The sequence below is a fragment of the Eumetopias jubatus genome, unplaced genomic scaffold (genome assembly GCF_037043125.1).
Source record: "Eumetopias jubatus isolate StellerSeaLion01/CBP00866 unplaced genomic scaffold, mEumJub1_p1.0 scaffold_6, whole genome shotgun sequence".
Classification (NCBI taxonomy): domain Eukaryota; kingdom Metazoa; phylum Chordata; class Mammalia; order Carnivora; family Otariidae; genus Eumetopias; species Eumetopias jubatus.
In genome coordinates, this window is record NW_028274812.1 from 108,165,416 (window position 1) to 108,185,858 (window position 20,443).

The 20,443-nt window shown below is 52.7% G+C and overlaps 1 protein-coding gene across 12 annotated transcripts in view; it reads left to right on the forward strand.

Annotated features, from left to right (window-relative positions):
• TRERF1 (transcriptional regulating factor 1) overlaps positions 1-20,443 on the forward strand; it is a 198,415-nt gene that overhangs the window by 159,143 nt on the left and 18,829 nt on the right. For 6 of the 12 annotated variants that reach the window (XM_088023989.1, XM_088023986.1, XM_088023988.1 and 3 more), the window contains 9 exons: positions 229-1,921; positions 3,392-3,438; positions 4,338-4,488; positions 5,537-5,845; positions 9,295-9,679; positions 10,325-10,391; positions 11,761-11,900; positions 12,033-12,136; positions 13,645-13,720. In XM_088023989.1, the coding sequence (XP_087880115.1) occupies positions 494-1,921; positions 3,392-3,438; positions 4,338-4,488; positions 5,537-5,845; positions 9,295-9,679; positions 10,325-10,391; positions 11,761-11,900; positions 12,033-12,136; positions 13,645-13,720 (2,707 nt within the window). In that variant the 5' untranslated portion in view covers positions 229-493. The remainder of the gene's footprint in view (positions 1-228; positions 1,922-3,391; positions 3,439-4,337; positions 4,489-5,536; positions 5,846-9,294; positions 9,680-10,324; positions 10,392-11,760; positions 11,901-12,032; positions 12,137-13,644; positions 13,721-20,443) is intronic. The other 6 variants (XM_028097492.2, XM_088023991.1, XM_028097493.2 and 3 more) reach the window with 3 other exon arrangements.

The window sequence follows — 20,443 nt, forward strand, 5'->3', positions numbered from 1 at the left end:
TGAACTAATGAGCCATGGAACAATGGCTGGAAAGTAAGAGAGTTCCCATCTCCCATGAGGGCCCAGATCTGCAGAATCAGTGTAAAGAGTGTGCAGTGTATGAAACAGGCTATTTCCAATCAAGTCTCCTGTTTTGTATTGAATTCTCTAGTTGGTCAGGGTAGATGTCATTGTTCCTGCGGAGCATCCAAGTAAATCTGGTCCTGTGCTTTGCACCTTGTCTTGCAGGTGTGCGCGGCATCTCTGCACCACGGCAGTGTTTGGTCCGTACCTCGGCCCGCGTGACGATGTCAAGCCCCCCGCTCTGCACATGAGTGGTACAGGCCAACAGGAACATCTGGCTGCAGCCACGCTCACAGACATGTCAGCCGTGGAATAGTGTGGACGCCTTCTCTCAGCTTCTCAGGGTTTCAGTCCTTTTGGGTTTGTTTCATTGACCTTTTTTTTTTTTTTATGGTTTTGTGGCTGGACGTTCCCGGCCAAGGCAGGCGCCATGGGGGATCAGCAACTCTACAAGACCAATCACGTGGCCCACAGTGGTGAGAACCTTTTTTACCAACAGACCCCACTTGGCATCCATGGCGGGCTGAACCACAACTATGGGAATACAGTCACAGGGGCTGGAATGGAGGCCCCTCAGGCGTCACCCATCTCCCCCCACTTCCCTCAAGATACTCGGGATGGTCTAGGCTTGCCTGTTGGCTCCAAAAACCTGGGCCAAGTGGATACCTCGAGGCAGGGAGGGTGGGCAGGTCATACCGGGCCTGGAAACCACGTCCAGTTACGCGGCAACCTGACCAACTCGAACATGATGTGGGGGACCCCGGCCCAGCCTGAGCCCACCGATGGCTACCAATATACCTACTCCCAGGCCAGCGAGATCCGGACCCAGAAACTCACCAGCGGTGTCCTGCACAAGCTAGACTCCTTCACCCAGGTGTTCGCCAACCAAAACCTGCGAATTCAGGTCAACAATATGGCCCAGGTGCTGCACACCCAATCGGCAGTGATGGATGGGGCCCCTGACAGTGCCCTCCGCCAGTTGCTGTCCCAGAAGCCCATGGAGCCCCCAGCGCCGGCTCTTCCTGCTCGCTACCAGCAGGTGCCCCAGCAGGCTCATCCTGGTTTCCCCAGCGGGCTGTCCAAACCAGCCCTGCAGGTAGGGCCACACGCCAGCCAGGGGCACCTGTATTACGACTACCAGCAGCCGCTGGCTCAGATGCCAGTGCAGGGAGGACAGCCACTGCAGGCCACCCCAATGCTGTCCCAGCACATGCAGCAGATGCAGCAGCACCAGTATTACGCGGCAGCACCGCCACAGGCTGGGCAGCAGCACATGCCCCTGCAGGACCTGCCGCAGCCGCCACCGCCGCCGCAGCCCCGCCCGCCGCAGCCTCAGCAGCCCCAACAGCAGCTGCAGCAGCGGCAGGGTCCGATGCAGATACCTCAGTATTACCAGCCCCAACCCGCGATGCAGCACTTGCAAGAGCAGCCTCAGCAACAGCAGCAGCAGATGCACCTGCAGGCACCCTCTTATCACAGGGACCCCCACCAGTACGGCCCGGAGCAGGCGCACGCTGTCCAGCTGATCCAGCTGGGCTCCATGCCCCAGTACTACTATCAGGAGCCCCAGCAGCCCTACAGCCACCCCCTCTGCCAGCAGAGCCACCTGCCCCAGCACCAGCAGCGCGAGGACAGTCAGCCCAAGACCTACCCGAGTGACAGGCAGGCCCAGGCCATGCTGAGCTCCCACGGTGACCTGGGGCCTCCTGATGCAGGAATGGGAGACCCAGCAAGCTCGGACCTGAACCGGCTCAGCGGGGCCCTCCCCCACCGGCCGCTCCTGTCCCCCGGTGGGATCCACCTCAACAGCGTGGGGCCTCAGCACCAGCAGCTGTCTCCCAGTGCCCTGTGGCCCCAGGTATTCTCAGCGTGGGGGTGGCTCTGGGTAGCTCGGTGTGCCGCAGCGCCAGCCAGAGCTGAGTCTATCTAGGCAGTGCCCGGCCCTCTAGCCAGCCCCGTCCCGGGCTTCTGTTCCCTGTTCACGCCACGAACATTAAGCCACATGTGCCAGACGCTGTCTGTGCCAGGCATGTGGAACACAGAAGCGATTTTGACTCAGTCCTCTGCCCACTGAGCTTAATCTTGCTACAGAGGTGGCCAGAATACCATATGAGGTCCTGAATGATGCACGTAGTGGTCAAGGCCTGGGTCAGAGGCCCAGGGACCACACAGTGGGGGTGTCTGGTCCCCTTCGGTCTGAATCCTCAGAGAATTCCTTTGTGAAATTGTTCCCGCTTTGGGAAGGAGGCCACGTTATGACAGCATTTCTCCAAGCATATTACTCAGACCAGGAAGACAATAGAATGTTTAATAGATAAGGCTGGGGGGAGACAGGTTCTCCAGATAAATCCATTTTGGGGGTTCCTAAAGTGGATCAGGTTGCAATGCTGAGGGGCTTCTCAGAGCCTTTACTATGCTAATGGGCGCTGGGAATCTCCCAGAGGGGATACCTCCTATAGCTTCAGAGATTTTGAGACTCTTAGCTTGGGATTCAGGCAGGTAAAGGGAATAAGCAAAGTGGCCTGTTAGGAGATAATGAGGAGTGCTACCAGCTCTGGTGGCCTTGAGGGCAGATGCCCCATCTGATGGCATCCTTGTTCAGGACTTTTCAAAACCGTGTAGCCAAACAAAAACCGTCAGCAGTCCTGTGGGCCAGGGTTGTTAACCCTTGATTGTTTCCCAAATGTATTTGTCACAAAATGGCCTCCTGTGTGCTGGGCACTGTTCATGCCTTGGCATGTTCTAGGTGCTATAGTCATGTGACAGTAGGCTCAGGGGAGAAGGAGCCAGGATAGATGGAGGGAAGGCTCTGCTGGAGCCTGGAGGCTGGAGATGAGCTCCCCTTGACCCTGTCTTGCTTGAGACTCAGGCCCATTGGTAATGGAGAGCCTTTATGAATATAAGAATAAGTTGGCATGGCCAGTGCCGACCTGACGAGCAGGAGGTCTCCGGGCATGCTGCTGTGTCGTCCAGCTCTCTGTTCCATGTTTCTCTTAGGAATTGGAGCCTGTTTGTGCACACAGTGGTGGACAGGGAGAAAAGGAAGGAACGAGGCAGGGGATTGAGTCCTGGTGGGCTGGTGGCTGGTGGCTGGTGGCAGCTCCCAGAGTGGGTGCGTTACCAAGTTGGGGGGCTGGGAGAAGCAAGGGAAAGAAGTGTCAGGTGCACCCAGCGCCTGGACATGAACTGCTGGCCCCTGTGAGCTTGGGGAAACATCTTAGAAAGTGCAGGCCCAGGGGTTCCCTCAGCTCAAAGACTCCTCCCATGAGAAAGACACTTTTTTTTCTCTTTCTTCTTTCTTCCCATGTCCTGCATGGCTCAAAATTAGATGCACCTACCTGATGGCAGAGCCCAGCCAGGGTCCCCCGAGTCAAGGTAGGATGGATGCAAGAAGGCATGTCGGCATTTTGGGAGAGTGGGAGGTTTTCCTGGGTTGTCTCTCCAGATTCATTTTCAAATTCAAAGTCAATTTCTCAAAGAAGTTTATAATGATAATAGCAGGAGCTATTGTGTTTGAGCATTTACTGTGTGCCAGGCACTCTATATTTTGTGTAATAAAGCAGCCCAGTGGGGGTGGGTAGGATTACCATGTGCCTAGCACATAGTAAGCACTCGACCATTCTTGGCTTTATTCCTATGACTTTACAAATGAGAAAACAGGCTCAGAGAGCTTGGAGTTGTACATCAAGTAAGTGGCAATACTGGGATTGACTCCAGAGGCCATGTTCTGTCCACTGATCATTCAGTCAAGTATTTATTGGGTATCTGTTGTGTGCCAGGCAATAGAGCTAAGCTTTGAGAATGCAGCAGTAAATAGTACAGACTTGTTTCCCCCCATCATGGGCATGGTAAATTCTTAGCCTGAACAACCTGACAAACTGCTAAGACATGCCGTCTAGAGGCTGAACCAAGGGACTTAGACACGTGTCTCGAAGGGAAGGCTTCTGGAAGAGGCAGCCTGAGCTGACTCTAGAAAGATAATAAATAGGCCAGAGGTGGGGAAAAAAGGCCAGCACTTGATGGCCTAGAATGAAGGATGTTTTGTTCAACTCTTGCATTACTTTGAGTAAGCCCTTTTTCCCACTCTTGAGCCTCAGTGTTCCATCTGTAAAGTGGGCTTAGTTCTCTGAAGGGTATTGGGATAGTACAAGTGGGGCCATGGGAGCACTGGATGAATGAAATGGGTTCACTGTGGGGTGTGAGGTCTTGTGATAAGTCACCCTTCCTCTTTGTCAACATGTGTGTCCTCTCCATTTGGCCCTACCCTTGAGCAGTGGCCAACCAAAAGGAGTGTTTGGGGAGCAATTTGATGCCAAGAACAAACTGACGTGCTCCATCTGCCTGAAGGAATTCAAGAGCCTACCTGCCCTGAATGGCCACATGCGGTCCCATGGGGGAATGAGAGCCTCCCCCAGCCTCAAACAGGTTAGCAGGAGCCAGCTCCCTGCCCTTCCCAGGCCATGTGTTGCTTGCTTTGCTTTGCTGCCGTCAGACAGAGTGATGTGACCCCCCCGGTGGGCACCTGGGGAGGCACCATCCTTCCCTAACGGGAGTGCTTAAGCTTTGCCGCTAGGAGCCAGTCAGGTCAAACAGACCCCACTTCCACTGGTTTCATGAACAAGGGTCAAAAACAGAGGGGCTAGAAACCTTTTGAGGGATCCCAGTCTCTCCACTTCCTGAAAAAGACAGCAAAGAAAACACGTAGATGTGATATTATTTTTAACTTCTGCTGCTTAAAGCACCTAAGACCAGAGTATCTTGGGCCTCCCAGCGTAGTAGCCGGTGGCCAGGGAAAGCTAATGTGACCGTCGGGCTCTCAGCCAGCACTTTCTACTCACCAGTGCACTAGTGTTAGACTCCAGCAATGGAAGGTCTTTAAATACCCTCAGGATTATCCAGGGAGGATATCCATGTGGTGAACTACCCATGCAGTTTTAGAGTAAGATTAAAATTCAAAGAATTTCTTAAATTCTTTAGATATTGTTGATCTAAATTTAAGTCTATGGGATTAACTCTCTGTTCACCAAAATCCTTGATACCCCAGGTCACTCCCATCTCCTGGCCGTTCCAGATCAAAGAGCTTTTTCTTCCATTGGACAGATGAGTAAACTGAGGCCCGTAGAATTAAGAGGTCCTACACAAGAGCTTATGTGTTTTGTTTTGTGCCTGATTACCAGTCCATATCCTTTCCTTTAAAAGCGACGACAACAACAAAACTTCAATATCTGCTTTAATTATACAAGTGATAACAGTCGAGATTCTTTAAACATAGAAAATTGCATGGCCTTGTCCACTGCCAACTGGCATCACTTGAGCCAAGGGACTCAGGGTTGCAGGAAGGAAAACACCCTGCCGTGGTTCTCTGTCACCCACGCATGATGTCCTGCAACATTTCAGGAAAAGCAAAGTGCGCCCCCCCCCCCTTGGGAAGGCTGCTCTCAGCCCAGGATCAAAGCCTTTATTGTCTGTATAGGAGGAAGGAGAGAAGGCCCTGCCGCCTCAGCCTCAGCCTCAGCCCCAGCCTCCACTGCCACCTCCGCCGCCACCGCAGCTCCCTCCCGAGGCAGAAAGCCTCACGCCTATGGTCATGCCCGTGTCTGTCCCTGTCAAGCTTCTCCCGCCCAAGCCAGGCTCTCAGGGCTTCGCCAGCAGCATCGTTGCCGCCCCCTCCGCCAGAGACAAGCCAGCCAGCTCGATGTCGGACGACGAGATGCCCGTGCTCGTGAGGATGACCCTCTCTCCCCCACACTCACCCCAAGGGGCTGCCCCCCACCCGCCTGCTGTGAGTTGCTGCTCTGTCCCCGCCCGCCTGGGGTGGGAACATCCCTTTGCTTTCCTGGACATGGGGCAGCTCTTCCAAGGTCACTGGCCTGAGCTCAGACATGGTTTGGTCTCTCGGGGTGAGCCCCACACAGCCTCCTTGGGAATCCCATCCTTGTCCACACTGCCTGCTCCCCAGGGAATACCCGTTACCCTACCAGGCTAACGGTCTGGGTAGATTCTGAGACCTGAAGGTATTCCAAGAGGGAAACAAAGATGCTAACTCAGCTGGTAATCACAGCCATTAAAATATGGAAGCACAATCGCAGATAATAAATAGCTATTGCCTGGAGCCCTGCCCCCCCCCCACTTCAGGATCTCCAGACCTCCTCAAATCCAGCAGCTACAGATGGAAGCCCTGGCACAGCAAGCCTCCATGCAATAGCCCTGGCATCTGTTCTGATGGTCAGCCTAAGCAGATGCTTCATATTTTCAGTATCCCACCTGCATTATTAGCCTTAGAGGACCTAATTCACTAAGGTCCTCAAAGTAATTCCACTGAGAGACACCCACCCCCCAGTCTCAGGAAAGCAAAGAGATTTGTGTTTCTCCCTCACTCTGAAGTTCTCCTTCTCTTTCTCAACTTCCAAGTGCTTCACCCAAGCAGCTTAGCTTGGCTCTGGGGTAGAGATCTCTCTCTCTCTCCCCCTCTCCCCCTCTCCTTCTCCCTCTCTCCCTCTCTCCCTCCCTCCCTCCCTTCCTCGCTCCTTCTCTTTCTGTCTTCCTCCCTCTTCCCTCCTTCCCTCCCCTGGGGAGTCTGTAACCCATGTGGTCGACTACATCAGATTTGTTCCCTCTCCACAAAGTGGTGTGCTGGGTCACATTTGTCCTCAAAGAATAAGTGGCTGCTGGGATTCCAGGTGGTATGAAGGTGAGGTTGGGCCAAAATAGGGGTAGGGTGGATAATTAAGAGAACTAGAAAAGTCCAGAAAGAACCTCCTTGGTTCTCTCTGTGATACCAAGGCCTCAGAAGAGGAATGCTGAGGGGAACCTCTGGGAGTGAGCACAGTTCTCATAAGCCGGCAGAACTTGGGGGCCAGTAACAAGCAGAGAGGTGAAATGACAGCCAAGCTCCCGCTTTGCCCAGGGAAGTTCCTGATTTAGCGGGAGAGACACTGTTTCTACCCCTAGAGAACTCTCAGCCTGAAGCTGGAGACGGTATGTTTCCTAGTCACAGAGGGGTCAGAGCCCCAGGCAGCACCCCCTGCCCCAACTTGAGACAGTGGGAAAGAAACCAGAGCAGAGAAGAAACAGTGGTCCCCCATAGGGGAGCACCCCTGGGCAGCTAAAGTAACTAGGGACTGGGGAGACGAAGGGAGTTTGGTATGAATTTGCTCAGAAGACCACCATGAGCACAGTTCTGAGCAGGGTTTTAAAGGCAGAGGTGGAGCTGGCTTTGTGGAAAAGGTGAGAGGGATGTTGTTAAATGAGATAAGCTGAACTAGAAGCATGTAGCTAGGATTGAGTAAATAGGGGCAAGGTCCTGACACTTGATGTAAAGAAATTAAAATGTCTGCGGGGGAGCCCTGGGTTCTAATCCCCACTCTGCTGCTGGCCCCCTGGGGATGCAGGCAACTGAGACCCTCCCCCGTGAAAAGCCTGGGTTTCTCCCCTGAGCTGGGGGTTGGACTCATCAGTGGATCTCCCTGCTCTGGGGAGCTTTTAAAACCTCTCAGTGAGTGGTCCCACCTCCAGAGTCTGAATAGCCTGGTAGAGGTGGATCCCTGTAAATGCTTCCTCTCATGTGACATCCAGGCCTGACATTCTGGGTGGTTTCCCTGGCCCAGGGTCTCCGAGGCTTGCCTGGAGTTGAGAACTGGAGTAACAGGACCAGAGGCTCAAGTACAGGGAGCCCAAAAGGGACCTTTGACCCTGTGATCAGAGGTCTGGATTCCCGCACAGGGTTGAAAGTCATGCAAGGTCAGCCTGTGCTCAGATGGCCTCATCAGTTATCCGGGAACAGGGTATATATAAAGCTTCAGATTGCTTCCCAACTTGGGGGGCAGAGACATCCACTCCCCATTCTCCTCAGACCTGTCTCTCTGCCTCAGCCTCAGGTGGTGAGGAGCCCTCTGGTGGGGAAAGGAGGCAGGTTGTCGCACTCTGGCCTCAGGAGAGCCCCCTGGGGGTGAGCTGGGAGCCTGGAGGGGTCCTCTGCTCCCTCTCCTTTCCCCACCCCTCAGCTTCCCTAGACTTCCCTCCTGGGGGTTGGGACAGCAGCCCAGAAGACAGTGAAGCTGAGGGAGAAACAGGAGGGGCAGCAAAGGGAGCCCAGGGCTGAGGGGGTGACTGGAGCAGGTCACATGGCCTGGAGGCAGCTGGTCACATGACCACGGCCAGCCTTTCCCATCACCCCCTGCTCCCTCCTTACTCGGGTGCCACCCTGGGCACAGGAATTGCCAGGAACTGCAGCTGTGACAGGCACTGGCCTGCAGGGCCTGGGAGGGTACCAAAGACTGCCCCGAACTTTTCTGCAGGTATCCCCACTGCCTCTCCCAACCGCACCTCGGCCTCCCCAGCCCCACCCAGCTACACCCAGCTCTCCGTTTTTCTGGGCTGATGCTGGCACACACCCCAAGTCTGTTTCTGTTTGGCTTTGGCATGCCCTGCTTATCTATTTATGTGCATATGTTTACTTATTAGTATATATGTATCCATGTGGCAGATCTTCCTTCCAGGCTATGCTTGGTTCCGCTGCCATAAAATAAACGAACACTGCTGACAGGAAGCAACCCAGGAGAAGGGCTTGCTGCAAATGAGCTACCGTCCTGGGACCCGCAGTGGGAGCAGTGGTGAGGGGTGGGGGGCGGGGGGGCTTCACCACATCCGTTTTTAGGAGAGCACATGAAACGGGCCTCAAAGACCGTAGCTGGCTCTCCCTCGGCTCCACAGTTACCTCGAAGGAGAGCCCAGTGTGGGTCACTGGCCCTGGGAGCCTTGGCTAGGCCTGGCCCCCTCTTCCTGCTCCACAGCCTCTGCCCAGCTTCCCTGAATAGATTATTCTGTCCCCTTCTCAGAACATGTGTTATCTGTCCCTGGTGGCCGTCCCCTGGGAGCGGTGGGGAATTAAAGGGCCCACTTGGCTGGATTCCACTCACCAGATGGGAATGCGGTGATAAGCAATAAAGAATGTGAATTTTTTTTCTTTCTTGCCCACCCACCATTCCTACCACCCCCATCTCTCTCCAGACATTAGGGATTTCCTCCCAAACCCAAGTTTTCTCCCCCGTCAAGCCACCGAACTCGCCCTGTGGGAACTGGAGGTGGCGGTTTTTCCGAGGCAGGGGATGCGGGGTTGGCGGGGGGGGGGGGGGGTCCCCGTTAGAACAGACGCTCCCCTTCCCTCAACCTGTGGAAATGGCCTGTGGGGAAAGCCTGAGGATTCGACTCGGACCGTTCTTCCCGTTCTAGGAAATCCCCAAGAAGCAGCAGCCCGGCGCGGCCAAAGCCGAAGAAGCCCTCAAGAGCTTGCCGGAGAAGAAAAAGTTCCGGCACCGGCCCGAGCCGCTCTTCATCCCGCCACCGCCCTCCTACACCGCCAACCCCGCCGCCTCGTACTCGGGCGCCACCCTGTACCAGAGCCAGCTGCGCTCCCCGCGCGTCCTCGGGGACCACCTGCTGCTGGACCCCGCCCACGAGCTGCCCCCCTACACGCCCCCGCCCATGCTGAGCCCGGTGCGCCAGGGCTCGGGGCTCTTCAGCAACGTGCTCATCGCGGGGCACGGCCCCGGCGCCCACCCGCAGCTGCCCCTCACGCCCCTGACGCCCACGCCGCGGGTGCTGCTGTGCCGCTCCAGTGAGTCCCCGCCTTCCCTCCCCACTTCTCCCCCCCCCCCCCCCGCGCTCGCGGGGCTCCTGCACCCCACCCACTTCTGCCGGAGACGCTTAGACTGCGCGTAGGCCACTCCCCCTCAGGGGAAGCCCAGTCTAGCTGGGGAGACCTCGGAGCTACCTTAATGACGGCCGCTTTGGCACAAGCGAACAGTTGAAGTGTGCCCTCGCTCCCTAAGCCTGGGCCGTGGATAATCGTCGGAGACACCCCCCCCCCCCATATCTGTACTAAGTAGATAGACAAATAGGATTAAGTATTATTCTCAAGACCCGGCTTCCACATCTTATGCACGCGCTGTGTAAAGATCAAGCATGGAGAGCCCGGGAGACAGTATCTCTTTCTAGAGTAAGAATGGTTTCAGAGGAACGGTAGAGCTTAGCCGACCAGAATCAGGGCGCTGGCTTCTCCTTACCCCGTGCGAGAAATGAGTAACCCTAAGCCATTTAGCAGCACATGCCATTCGGTTCCTTGAAGACTACGGGGGGTGACTCTGGCATGGGTTGGGTGGGAGACGGGTCCCATTATGACTGTTTAGGTCACTGCTCATTGGCTTTAGTTTCTTCGGTACCCTTTCCTGTTGACCACTGACCTCTGGTTTTTGTGCTTCAGACAGCATTGATGGCAGCAACGTGACAGTCACCCCAGGGCCTGGAGAGCAGACCATTGATGTTGAACCGTAAGAAAAAGCCAATTTTGGTTGGTTTGTTTGTTTGTTTTAGAACAGAAGCCTCAGCTGAAGATGAGGAACCACCGAATGAGAAGTTAGAGAAATTGTAGGATCATGGTAGTTCTCAAGTACTGGTGTTTCAAGGCTCTTTCCAAAGACTCAATGCATACTAAAGCATGAAACCCTATATTCAGAGAACCTCGTGACCCCACCTCCGGCTGCATGGTTGTGGCCACATGCTTGCACATCCCCAGTGACATTGAGCTCTCTGCAAGGCTTCATCCAAATGCCCTTGCTTCCCAGTTCCCTCCCTAAAATTCTTGGCTGGTCCTCCAAATAGGTTTGGTATGGGTGGGGCTGGGGAGTTTAATGGAAAAGAAAGGTGCTATTTACTTTTTTCTTTTTTTTAAGATTTATGTATTTACTTAGCATGTGTGGGTGAGTGGGGGAGGGGCAAAGGGAGAGAATGTTTCAAGGAGACTCCTCGTTGAGTGAGGAGCCCGACCCCGGACTCGATCCCACAACCCTGAGATCACAACCTGGGCCCAAACCAAGAGTTGGAGGCTCAACTGACTGAGCCACCCAGGAACCACAACAAAGGTGCCATTTTCATAGATAAGCGCAAAAAAGACCAGGTGGTAGAGTGGTGACTACCTTGAGTCAGGAATCTGAAAGCCTGAGTTCCAGCACCATTTTTTTATTTGACCTTGAAGAAGTTAACCTTTCTAGGCTTTGTTTTTTTCTTTAAGATTTTATTTATTTGAGAGAGAGAGAGAGTATAAGTGGGAGCAGAGGAAGAAGCCGGCTCCCTGCTGAGTCGGGAGCCCGATTCGGGGCTCGGTCCCAGGACCCTGAGATCATGAGGCAGACGTTTAACCAACTGAGCCACTCAGGCACCCCAACCTTTCTAGGCTTTAGTTAACCCACCTATTAAGTGGGAATAATTATCACTGCCTTGCTTACATCACAGGTCTTTGTGAGATTCAGATGGGATAATTTATGTGAAAGTGGTCTAAAAGGGATAACAAATATAATAAGCACATTATGTTTGTTGCATTTTTCCTGGTTAAATGGTGCCAGTGGCCATACTCTGGGCGGCTGTTGTCTTGCGATGAGCACCCTCCCTGTCTGAGTTACACTGAGCTATGACGCTCCAGGCAGACTTCTCCCCCGCTCCCGGCAGCATCTCTCCCCAATCTTAAAGCTGTTCCTTCTCCAGTGAAAAGGCCATGCCTGGAATCTTAGGATCACACTGTGAGGAAATGCCCCTGCATTCTTCTTGCAGAAGGAACTGGTTTCCTTCTTTTTCAAGTTCCTGACAGTTGCTCTTGACCTCAAATTGAAGACCACACTGTTGTTTTCGTTCTTGTCCTTAAAGACGCATCAACATTGGCTTGAGGTTCCAAGCAGAGATCCCAGAACTTCAGGATGTCTCTGCCTTGGCCCGGGACACACACAAGGCCACACTGGTATGGAAGCCCTGGCCAGAGCTGGAAAACCATGACCTCCAGCAAAGAGGTATTGGCATGGGGGGAGAACTGGGTAGAAAAGGCTTGATCCTCTCACAGGGGTCTCTGGCTCCAGTCTGGGTGTGTTTGTCCATGAGACCAAGCTCTCTCTGATGCAGTGGCTTCTCATTGTCCCCAACAGTGGAGAATCTCCTGAATTTGTGCTGTTCAAGTGCGTTGCCTGGTGGAGGGACCAATTCTGAATTTGCTTTGCACTCTCTTTTCGAGGCCAAAGGTGATGTGATGGTAAGGAACGGTGAAAATAGACTTCACGGTTCATATTCTCCATGTCAGAATTTTGAAAAGTATTTTCCTGAGTTTCTGCATAGTCCCAAATACCATAAAACCAGTTCCTAAGATCATGACCAGTCTACATGCTACCATGTTCCTTTATCTCATTGATTGGGCCAGAATTTAATGCCTGCAGGAGAACCTGCAGTTGGACTTCTGTTTATACATCTGTTCCCAAATAGTAATTATGATCACATCTGTCTTGGGAAATTAGAATTTCTTTTCAGCAGTCTTATAATTCACATCAGAAACCTGGCCTCTGGTGATAGAGGTAGAAAAACCTCACTGAGACAAGACTTGGCCTGAAACTGTGTATCCTACTCTGTTGATTGTTCTTCCCTACTATGGAAGTCAGCCAGTTCGATGTTCGTAGAACTGTTTCTCTCCTAACCAAAATGAAGGGTTTGCTGCGCACCAGCTGGGGTCATTCTTCCACCTTTGACACAGTCAGACCTTTGGTGCCATTTTCCCAGGATCCTAGCTGACCATTTGGCTGCTCCACCTGGGCTCCTGGCAAGGGCACTCAGTCACTAACCTGTTTCCTCTTTAGTAAACACATGGCTTTGGTACCAAATCTAGCCCCTTGCTTTTTGATTGTATGAAAATGTGCAAGTAAACAAGTGTCCCAATACTCCCTTCTCATGAGATTATTGATCCCCTTCAAGGATTTTCTAGAATGTTAGAGAACGCTCCTTAATCCTTTAAGACAAGTGTTGCAGAGAAGCACTTCTCAAACTTCTAATGTGCACACAAATCACTTGGGGCATCTTGTTAAAATGCAGATTCTTACTCAGCAATTCTGGAGGTGGGGCCCAAGGTCCTGTGTTTCTAACCAGCTCCCAGCGGATGCCCGTGCTGCTTGCCCGTGGACCACACTTGAGAAGCAAGAATCTAGACCTTGCTCTGTCCCTAACCCATCTACGAGTCCACATGCACCATTTTTTTTTTTTAAAGTTGACGAGGCTGAAGGAGGCATATTTGAAAGGGTTCTTTCTCTAAGCTCCCTGGAAAGACAGTATATAGTACAGTTATTACTAATACAACTGTTTATGTTAAATTGTAATGAAATGCGGTTTTTCTGCAAAAACAGTTACAAATCAGCCACTCATTTCCTTGGAGGCTTTCCCCAGAGATTCAGTCTCCATGCAGAGGAAGCCTCACCGTCTCTCTGAGGCTGGGGTCTTCACCAGGGAAGGCATGGGGTCTCCACTGCCCCCCGTTTTTCTCTGACAGGACCAACTGGCCGCAGGCACGGGGGGGGGAGGTGTTTGAGTGCCGCGTCCTGTGGGGTGCTGGCCAGAAAGGAAGCCCCAGTTAGGGGAGTTCCCCCTCTGGTTTTCCTCCCAGCACCCCCAACTCCTGGCTCTGCAGTGCTGACTCCTTTTCCCCGTTAGGTAATGCTCTTCCCGCGGCCCACATACCCCGTTACTGACTCTCACCTTTTCTCTCCCATGGGTCTGCAGGCCGCCCTGGAAATGCTGCTGCTGCGGAAGCCGGTCAGGTTAAAATGCCATCCTTTAGCAAATTACCACTATGCCGGTAGGTTGCCAGGAGCCTCGTGCCCCACTGCTTCCTGAGAGCAGGCTCTTTGCATGTTTGCTGGGGTCGCTTTTTAATAATAGACCGACCCAGGCCCATCCTAAATGCCCCTTGTGAGCTCGAGGCCTTCCAGGGCATAGCTGGTGGGGCAGTTGTGTCTGTTGGCTGGGTACCGTTGGGTGTTTTGTGCGGGCTCCCCCCACCCTCGTGGATGTGCCAAGAGCCAGGTGATCGTGGATGGTGCCCGCACATGTGGCGGTGAGCCTGGTGCATCAGCGGGAAGGAACCACAGAGGGGACAGCACAGAGACAACAATACTCAGCAGCCCCTCGGCTTCGGAATCAGTGGACGTGGGTTCAAATCTCGCCTGCAGCCCTTGGCCTTCTGGAACCTTGGTCTCCTCACCCGTGAAACAGGGCTCCTATTCCATCCCTTGCAACATTTTTGTGATGGTTAGCGATAGTGGATGTGGCACAATGCGTGGCATATTCAAGTGGCTATTATTCATTTATTGAATAATTATTTATTGAGTACTTGCGTTCAAGAAACTGTGCTAAGTACTAAGATAAAACAGGGATTATGACGGACATAGATGGAATCCTGCCTCCTGCACTTTGGGGTCTGAGGAGGAAGTAGTCATCAACAACGGATCACACTCAAGGCAGGAGAAAGGCGTCTACATATGCGTATACTGTACAGGCACGCGTGCGTATATACACACAGACACGTGTGTATTGTACGTATACGTGCACACGTCACACATACATGTCCGTGGACAGAATGTGTCCTGTGACGGTGTGAGTTAACAATGACGTCACCGGTGAGGGGGAAGGAGAAAACACCATTGAGAGTTGAATGTGGTAAGAATCATGAAGAGAGAAGGCGACAGGTTGGGGAGCCTGGAGTGACAAAATGAAGTTGAAATCAACATTTTAATTTCTAGTAATGGGTAAACCTATCCATTCTGAGGGCCTCCCTGAGCCTGCCGGGGTTCTCCATTTCAGAAGGGGCTAAATCCTCCAGTGCCCCTGGGATTGCTAATCATTTGAAGGTTCCTTTGGTGCCTTGGGCAGACACTGTATAGGTAGGTGCTAAATGCCTAAGTGGGCTTGGGGACCTGGTCAGACCTTTTCTAGACCTCAGTCCAGGCAGCCAGATGTGGCCTAAGGTGAGGGCTGCTCTACAAATACTAGAGTGTTCTCGATGGGCACCCCACCAGGCCCACCACCCTTTGCCACACTTACTGTGCCCCTCTCCTGAGCCAGCCTTCCCTCCTGTCATCACAAGGGGGAAAGGCCTCAGAAGTCACTCACCTGAGCACAGACAGCCCTGGATGTCTGCCCGTGGGTCACTGTCAGCACACAGGCCACTACCGGAAGTCAGCAAGCACAGAACGGACACAGGGATAAGAAATCCATCATTTAACTAGGGCCTAAGCCAGCCAGTTTCTTACTATTGTCTCCATCACTTCCTGCTTGGTGTCTGCCCCGAGTGTGGGTAGGAAGATGTGGGAGTTCTCCCTAATCTGCCATGGAAACAATTCAATCCTCTTAATTCCCAGTGTCATCTGCTGCCCATTAAACCCTGACAGGCTGTCCAGCCTCCTGGAGCCTATCTCAGGCTTCTTTGTATAGTGGGCGAGACAGTTGATGACAAGGAGCTTCCCAACCATCTGCTGTAGCTGCCCTCACCGGCAGGGTGACCAGGGTGGCTGGCGCCTCTGGGCTGGTCAGCTCCAGCTGTGAGCAACCTCTTGAGACCCAAACCCCCTCCATCCAGTTCTTCCCACTGTGCCAAGCAAGTTTTATATTGTTTTATGTGTGTCATGACATAATATTTGGAAAGCTATGGACTAGAAGCCACCCCCCACCCCAAACAAAACAAAACAAAAATGCTGAAATAATAGTAAGGATTTTGAAACTAAACTCTGCTAAAATTAACCATCTTTTAGGGTCCCTAGCTAACGTGTTGCCCACCCTTGGCCTCCTTCCCCCACAGGCAGACCAGGAAGCCCTCTGCTGCCTCCTGGAACATCTGCCTTCTCCAGGAAGTGATCACAGACCAAGCCCCAGAGAATTTTGTAGAACTATGAGGAAAAAAAGTCAGAGGTCCCTGGTTCCTAAAGTCTGGCCTGACTCCATCCCTTAATAGTTCCCTTCCAGGCCACAGAGGAGGCCCCAGAGTATACCCCCATCACATGTCCTAGTTACCAGACACCACTCCTTCTCTCAGTTTCGTTCCAAGGTATCAGTGAATCCCATCCCCGTGGCCCTGTCCTGCCTTGGCTTTTGTGCCCTGGTGGGGTTCTCTCCTGTAGGACTCTGTCAGGTTAAGTCGGCATCACCGGGACACTATCTTCTGGATTGCCTTTGGCTTTGGCTCTGTGGCTGTGGCCAGTGTCATCCCACCCCAGCTCCCTGCCCTGGAGGCAAGGCAGAACAACTGAGCTTGGAGGCAGAGGCTACATGTTTGGGGGAGACAGAGACCCAGGCCTGTGAAAATCACTTCCCCTGCTTTACTTAGGGCGTTTCCCACCCCATCCCAAGCAATTCGGTAAGAAAAGGAAAAAGTGACCAGTGCTGGGGCCCAGGAGAGACACTAGTGTGGGTGGGCAGCTTGCCCAGATCTGGAGGCTGCTTGCCAAGGCCAGAGGAGCGCTGTACAAGATCCTTGGAGGAAGGAAGATGACATTGCAGTGGCCCCCAGCATGCTAATCCATACCCAGGCACACAGCCCAGCCCTCTCTCAGCACCCTCCACCCATGTGTGGGTAGCAGTTTGCAGAGGCTCCCTGCTAGCTTTTGGGTTGGGTGGGGAAGGCCTGAGCATGGGGGGATCAGGGTGAAGACGCCTGGTTGTGATTAAGGGGCTTGCTGCATCCTTGGATTTTCCATCAAAAAACCATCATTCCTGCTAATGGTTGCGGACACTGGCCTTCTGCTTCCTGGCAAGGGTGCAACAGAGGCCACTGTCCAGCTCCCACCACAGCCCAGGCTCTTCCTGGGTCCCAGACCCTGACCTGACTCTGGACTTGCGGGATTACCCAGTCGGTTGGTGAAGGCCTCTTCTCTATCTTGGAAGCTGCCCAGTTTGACGAGGAGAAAGAACTACATACTCAAGAGAATACTTTGCAAAAAACACAGCTGTGGTGTCATTTTCCAGGCATTCTCAGCTCATGTCTCTGGCTGAGAGTGGTCACCTCAAGGGCAGGACCTGAGTTAATACTTACTCTCTGGCCTTGCCTGACATAATGCTGTCACAACCGTAAAGGAATGGTCAGTGGACGAGCTCGAGGTCTGGATTCAGATGGAGGCCTCCCTTCCTTCTGCCTCCAGGGGGATCTTTGGCAGCAGCCAACTTCACCCTCCACCCCTAAAAAATTATTCAGCCTTTACCCACTGTGGAAAACCTTACACAGAAATGAAGATCTGATTCAAAAACAGTCCCCCTTTTCCTGCAGTGAACATGTCTTCCTGGTGTATGTGCAATAACAGCACCATCACAAAAGTTTTTTTTAAGTCTTGAGAGCACGACGGAAGCGCCCTCTTTAAAAGATCCTGAGCCCAATTCTCTCACCACTCCATGTCTCTTTTTAATTGCCTGGGTTCGCTATAGATCGCCCCAAATTTAGCCACAGTCCAGAGCCTGTTTCCCAGCAACCGAAGCTCAGAACAATTTTCCTCTGGATACTGTTCCAGCACCAGTTTCCTCAGTTAATTAGGCCCTTTGTAATTAGCCTTAATCGGCTTGTTAGGGGCCCCTGCTGATAACAGCCCAATAGCCAGGAATCCCCAGGTAGGACAAATGAGCACTGGGGGAATGTCAGCCCACTAACCCTGCATGCATGCTGAGTGGACAGCAGGGATCCTGGAGGGGAAGAAAGGGCAGAGCAACGGGAGAGTTAGAGACAGCCCCCTGCCTCTAACTTGTATTTTATCCTGGACTTTGTCCAAGACACAGAATCCAGGAAGGGCTGGCTTAGAACCTTGTCTAAAAATGTAGAAAGTGCTCCTATCCGACAAGAGCCTCTGGGAACAAGACGCCTGAGCCTTGCCTTGATGGGATTACAGAAGGAATATCGGGGGTTGGGGAGCAGAAGCCAGGGAGCCACCAGCAGCCAGGAGTAAGGCTGTGCAACTGTAGTCACACAGAACTAGGAACACCGGCACGGATCAGCAGTCTTCCCCACTGCCATGAATGCATGTCAGCAGGGGACAGTGTGTATGCCATAGCTGTGGGCTGACTTGGAATCTCCTCTCCAAATGGCCGGTGACATTAGTCGTGTGCCTGCCTAGGACCAAACGCTGCTGTCAGGGAAGAGGAAACTGAGAGCCAGAGAAGTTGAGTACCTTTGCCTGAGGCCACAGGAGTAAATGACAGAACTGGATTTGCAGACTGGGGTCTCGCAGACTGGGGTCTCGACTGAAGTCACCCCTTTTTTTAAGATTTATTTATTTGACAGCGCACACAAGCAGGGGGAATGGCAGAGAGAGGGACAAGCAGGCTCCACTGAGCAGGGAGCCCGATGGGGGGCTCAATCCCAGGACCCCGGGATCATGACCTGAGCCGAAGGCAGCTGCTTAACCATCTGAGCCACCCAGGCGCCCCTGAAGTCACAGCACAGTGCCTTTATCTGGGAAGAACACGTTCGGGTGTTTCTAGGCTTGGGCCTGGGAATTCAGTCCAGGAGCCCAAGGGTAGATTCTCAGCCCCGTGGGCCATCTCGTGATCAGGATGTCATGAAGATGGACTGTGCTATAGTGTGAGCATAAGAATGCATTTGCTTGTCTGGCCCTGTCCCTGCCTCTCACTTCATGGATGCCCTTGTTGGACAGACACACGTACACGGTGCTGTCTTGTGCACTAAAGGGCAACCCGGAGGACTATGTACAGGAGCCATCTTTTACTCTCTGAGCACATGCTCCCTTCCCCGGGCCCTGCAGTCCTCAGAGCGGGAAAGTGCAGCCCGCTTCTGATCCAGGACGGGATACAGAACGAGCACTCTTGGATGGGGGAGACTGAAGACCCCATCACAGAGCAGCAGCCCTAAAAACCACCGAGGAGTCAGCAGGGGGGATTCCCTTCCACCATGAGGCTTGGGGTCCCCCATGACAGATGGTCCAGGAAGCTATTTCCCGTTCAGTGGGGTTCCACCTGACAATCTATATGGAGGCATGAAGGGATATGCTTCTTAAAAGTAGACCTGGGCAGGGGCGCCTGGGTGGCTCAATCGTTAAGTGGCTGCCTTCGGCTCAGGTCATGATCCCTGAGTCCTGGGATCAAGCCCCGCATCGGGCTCCCTGCTCCATGGGAGGCCTGCTTCTCCCTCTCCCACTCCCCCTGCTTGTGTTCCCTCTCTCGCTGTGTCTCTCTCTCTGTCAAATAAATAAATAAAATCTCTAAAAAAAAAAAAAAAGTAGACTTGGGCATTTAACCCTGCTGCTGGGGCAGTAATCAGGTGATGATTCCACTCCTGGCATGGGGTGGAAGCAAGTGTGTCCACCATAGAGACTGGATGCTGGCCTGAGAAGGCTGCATGGCCCTGTTAGTGTCTCATCAAGTCTGAGAGCCCCACTCTAACTTAGGAAACGTGTGGTCTGGCTGAGAGCGGAAAAGATTCTCATTGATCTAGTTGGGTGTCATCATTGCCAAGATGTCCCCCGATTCTCCATCTGAGATGCAACCCAGAGCTGCATGGGCTCTGGACCTGCAGCGCGGTAGCTTGACCAGGGATTCAGCTGATGTGACATGTCCGCATCATGATCCTCTTCCACCATTGTATTTCTGATTCCTCTTACCTCTTTGCTATTTTGATGGATACCTAAAGGAAACCATGGCTGCTCTTTGGTCATTCAACTGAAGTGTTGGTAATCCTTTCTGTCTCTCTCTTTCTACCTCTGCTCCTGAGCAAGGGGAGCATATTTTTGCTGGGACCCCAAGGCCCTGAATATTAGACAGAATTTGAGGAACAGTGATGGAACCATTCTGGAAACCCAGATCGCACTGACTTCCTGTGCTCATGTCCGCTCCAGCAAAGCTTCTCCAAACACCCAGACTCACTTCTCCTCCCTATTGTGATGGTTGCACAGCCAGAGATACCCAGCCTCCAGAACCTGTGGAAGATGTTTCTTTCTGCTGAGGATTAATCAGAAAACCGCTTCCCTTCTGGAAATAAAGAGATAAACTTGCAAAACAAAGAAATCAGGTGGTGGCGGCCCTGTGTTTTGGAGTTCTGAGCCAGCCAACTCCGCAGAGCATATTCTGAGTCTGGAGCCAGAGTTCTTGGCCTGATTCACTAATTTTGGCTGAACCTTCCAATGGGGGAAATAATTCAGGTTTCCTATATCTTCATTTTCATCGGTCAACCATAGCAAAGTGGAAATCCCGGGCTTATCCTGGTGAGGAAGGAAAGTATTATGGTTTGGGGGATTATAGCTCTGAAAAGTGGAGGAATGTCAAAGGCCTGCCGTGTACCATCCAAAAAAATCAGAGATGTGGAGAACTCAAAAAACCAGAAAAGTGAGGCAGAGGTTTCTGCCATCAGCCACAGGAATTGAGCCTTCCCTGGAGCCCCCAGAAATAGGGCTTATCTTAGAAATAAGCTTTATTTCTTACCCCAAACAGGCCAGGACCACCCAGTATGATGATCTGCATATTTTGCTTTCTAATATATGGAGAGAAAACAAATTTGAAAATCAAGATTAGCCGCTAAGGCAGATGCACC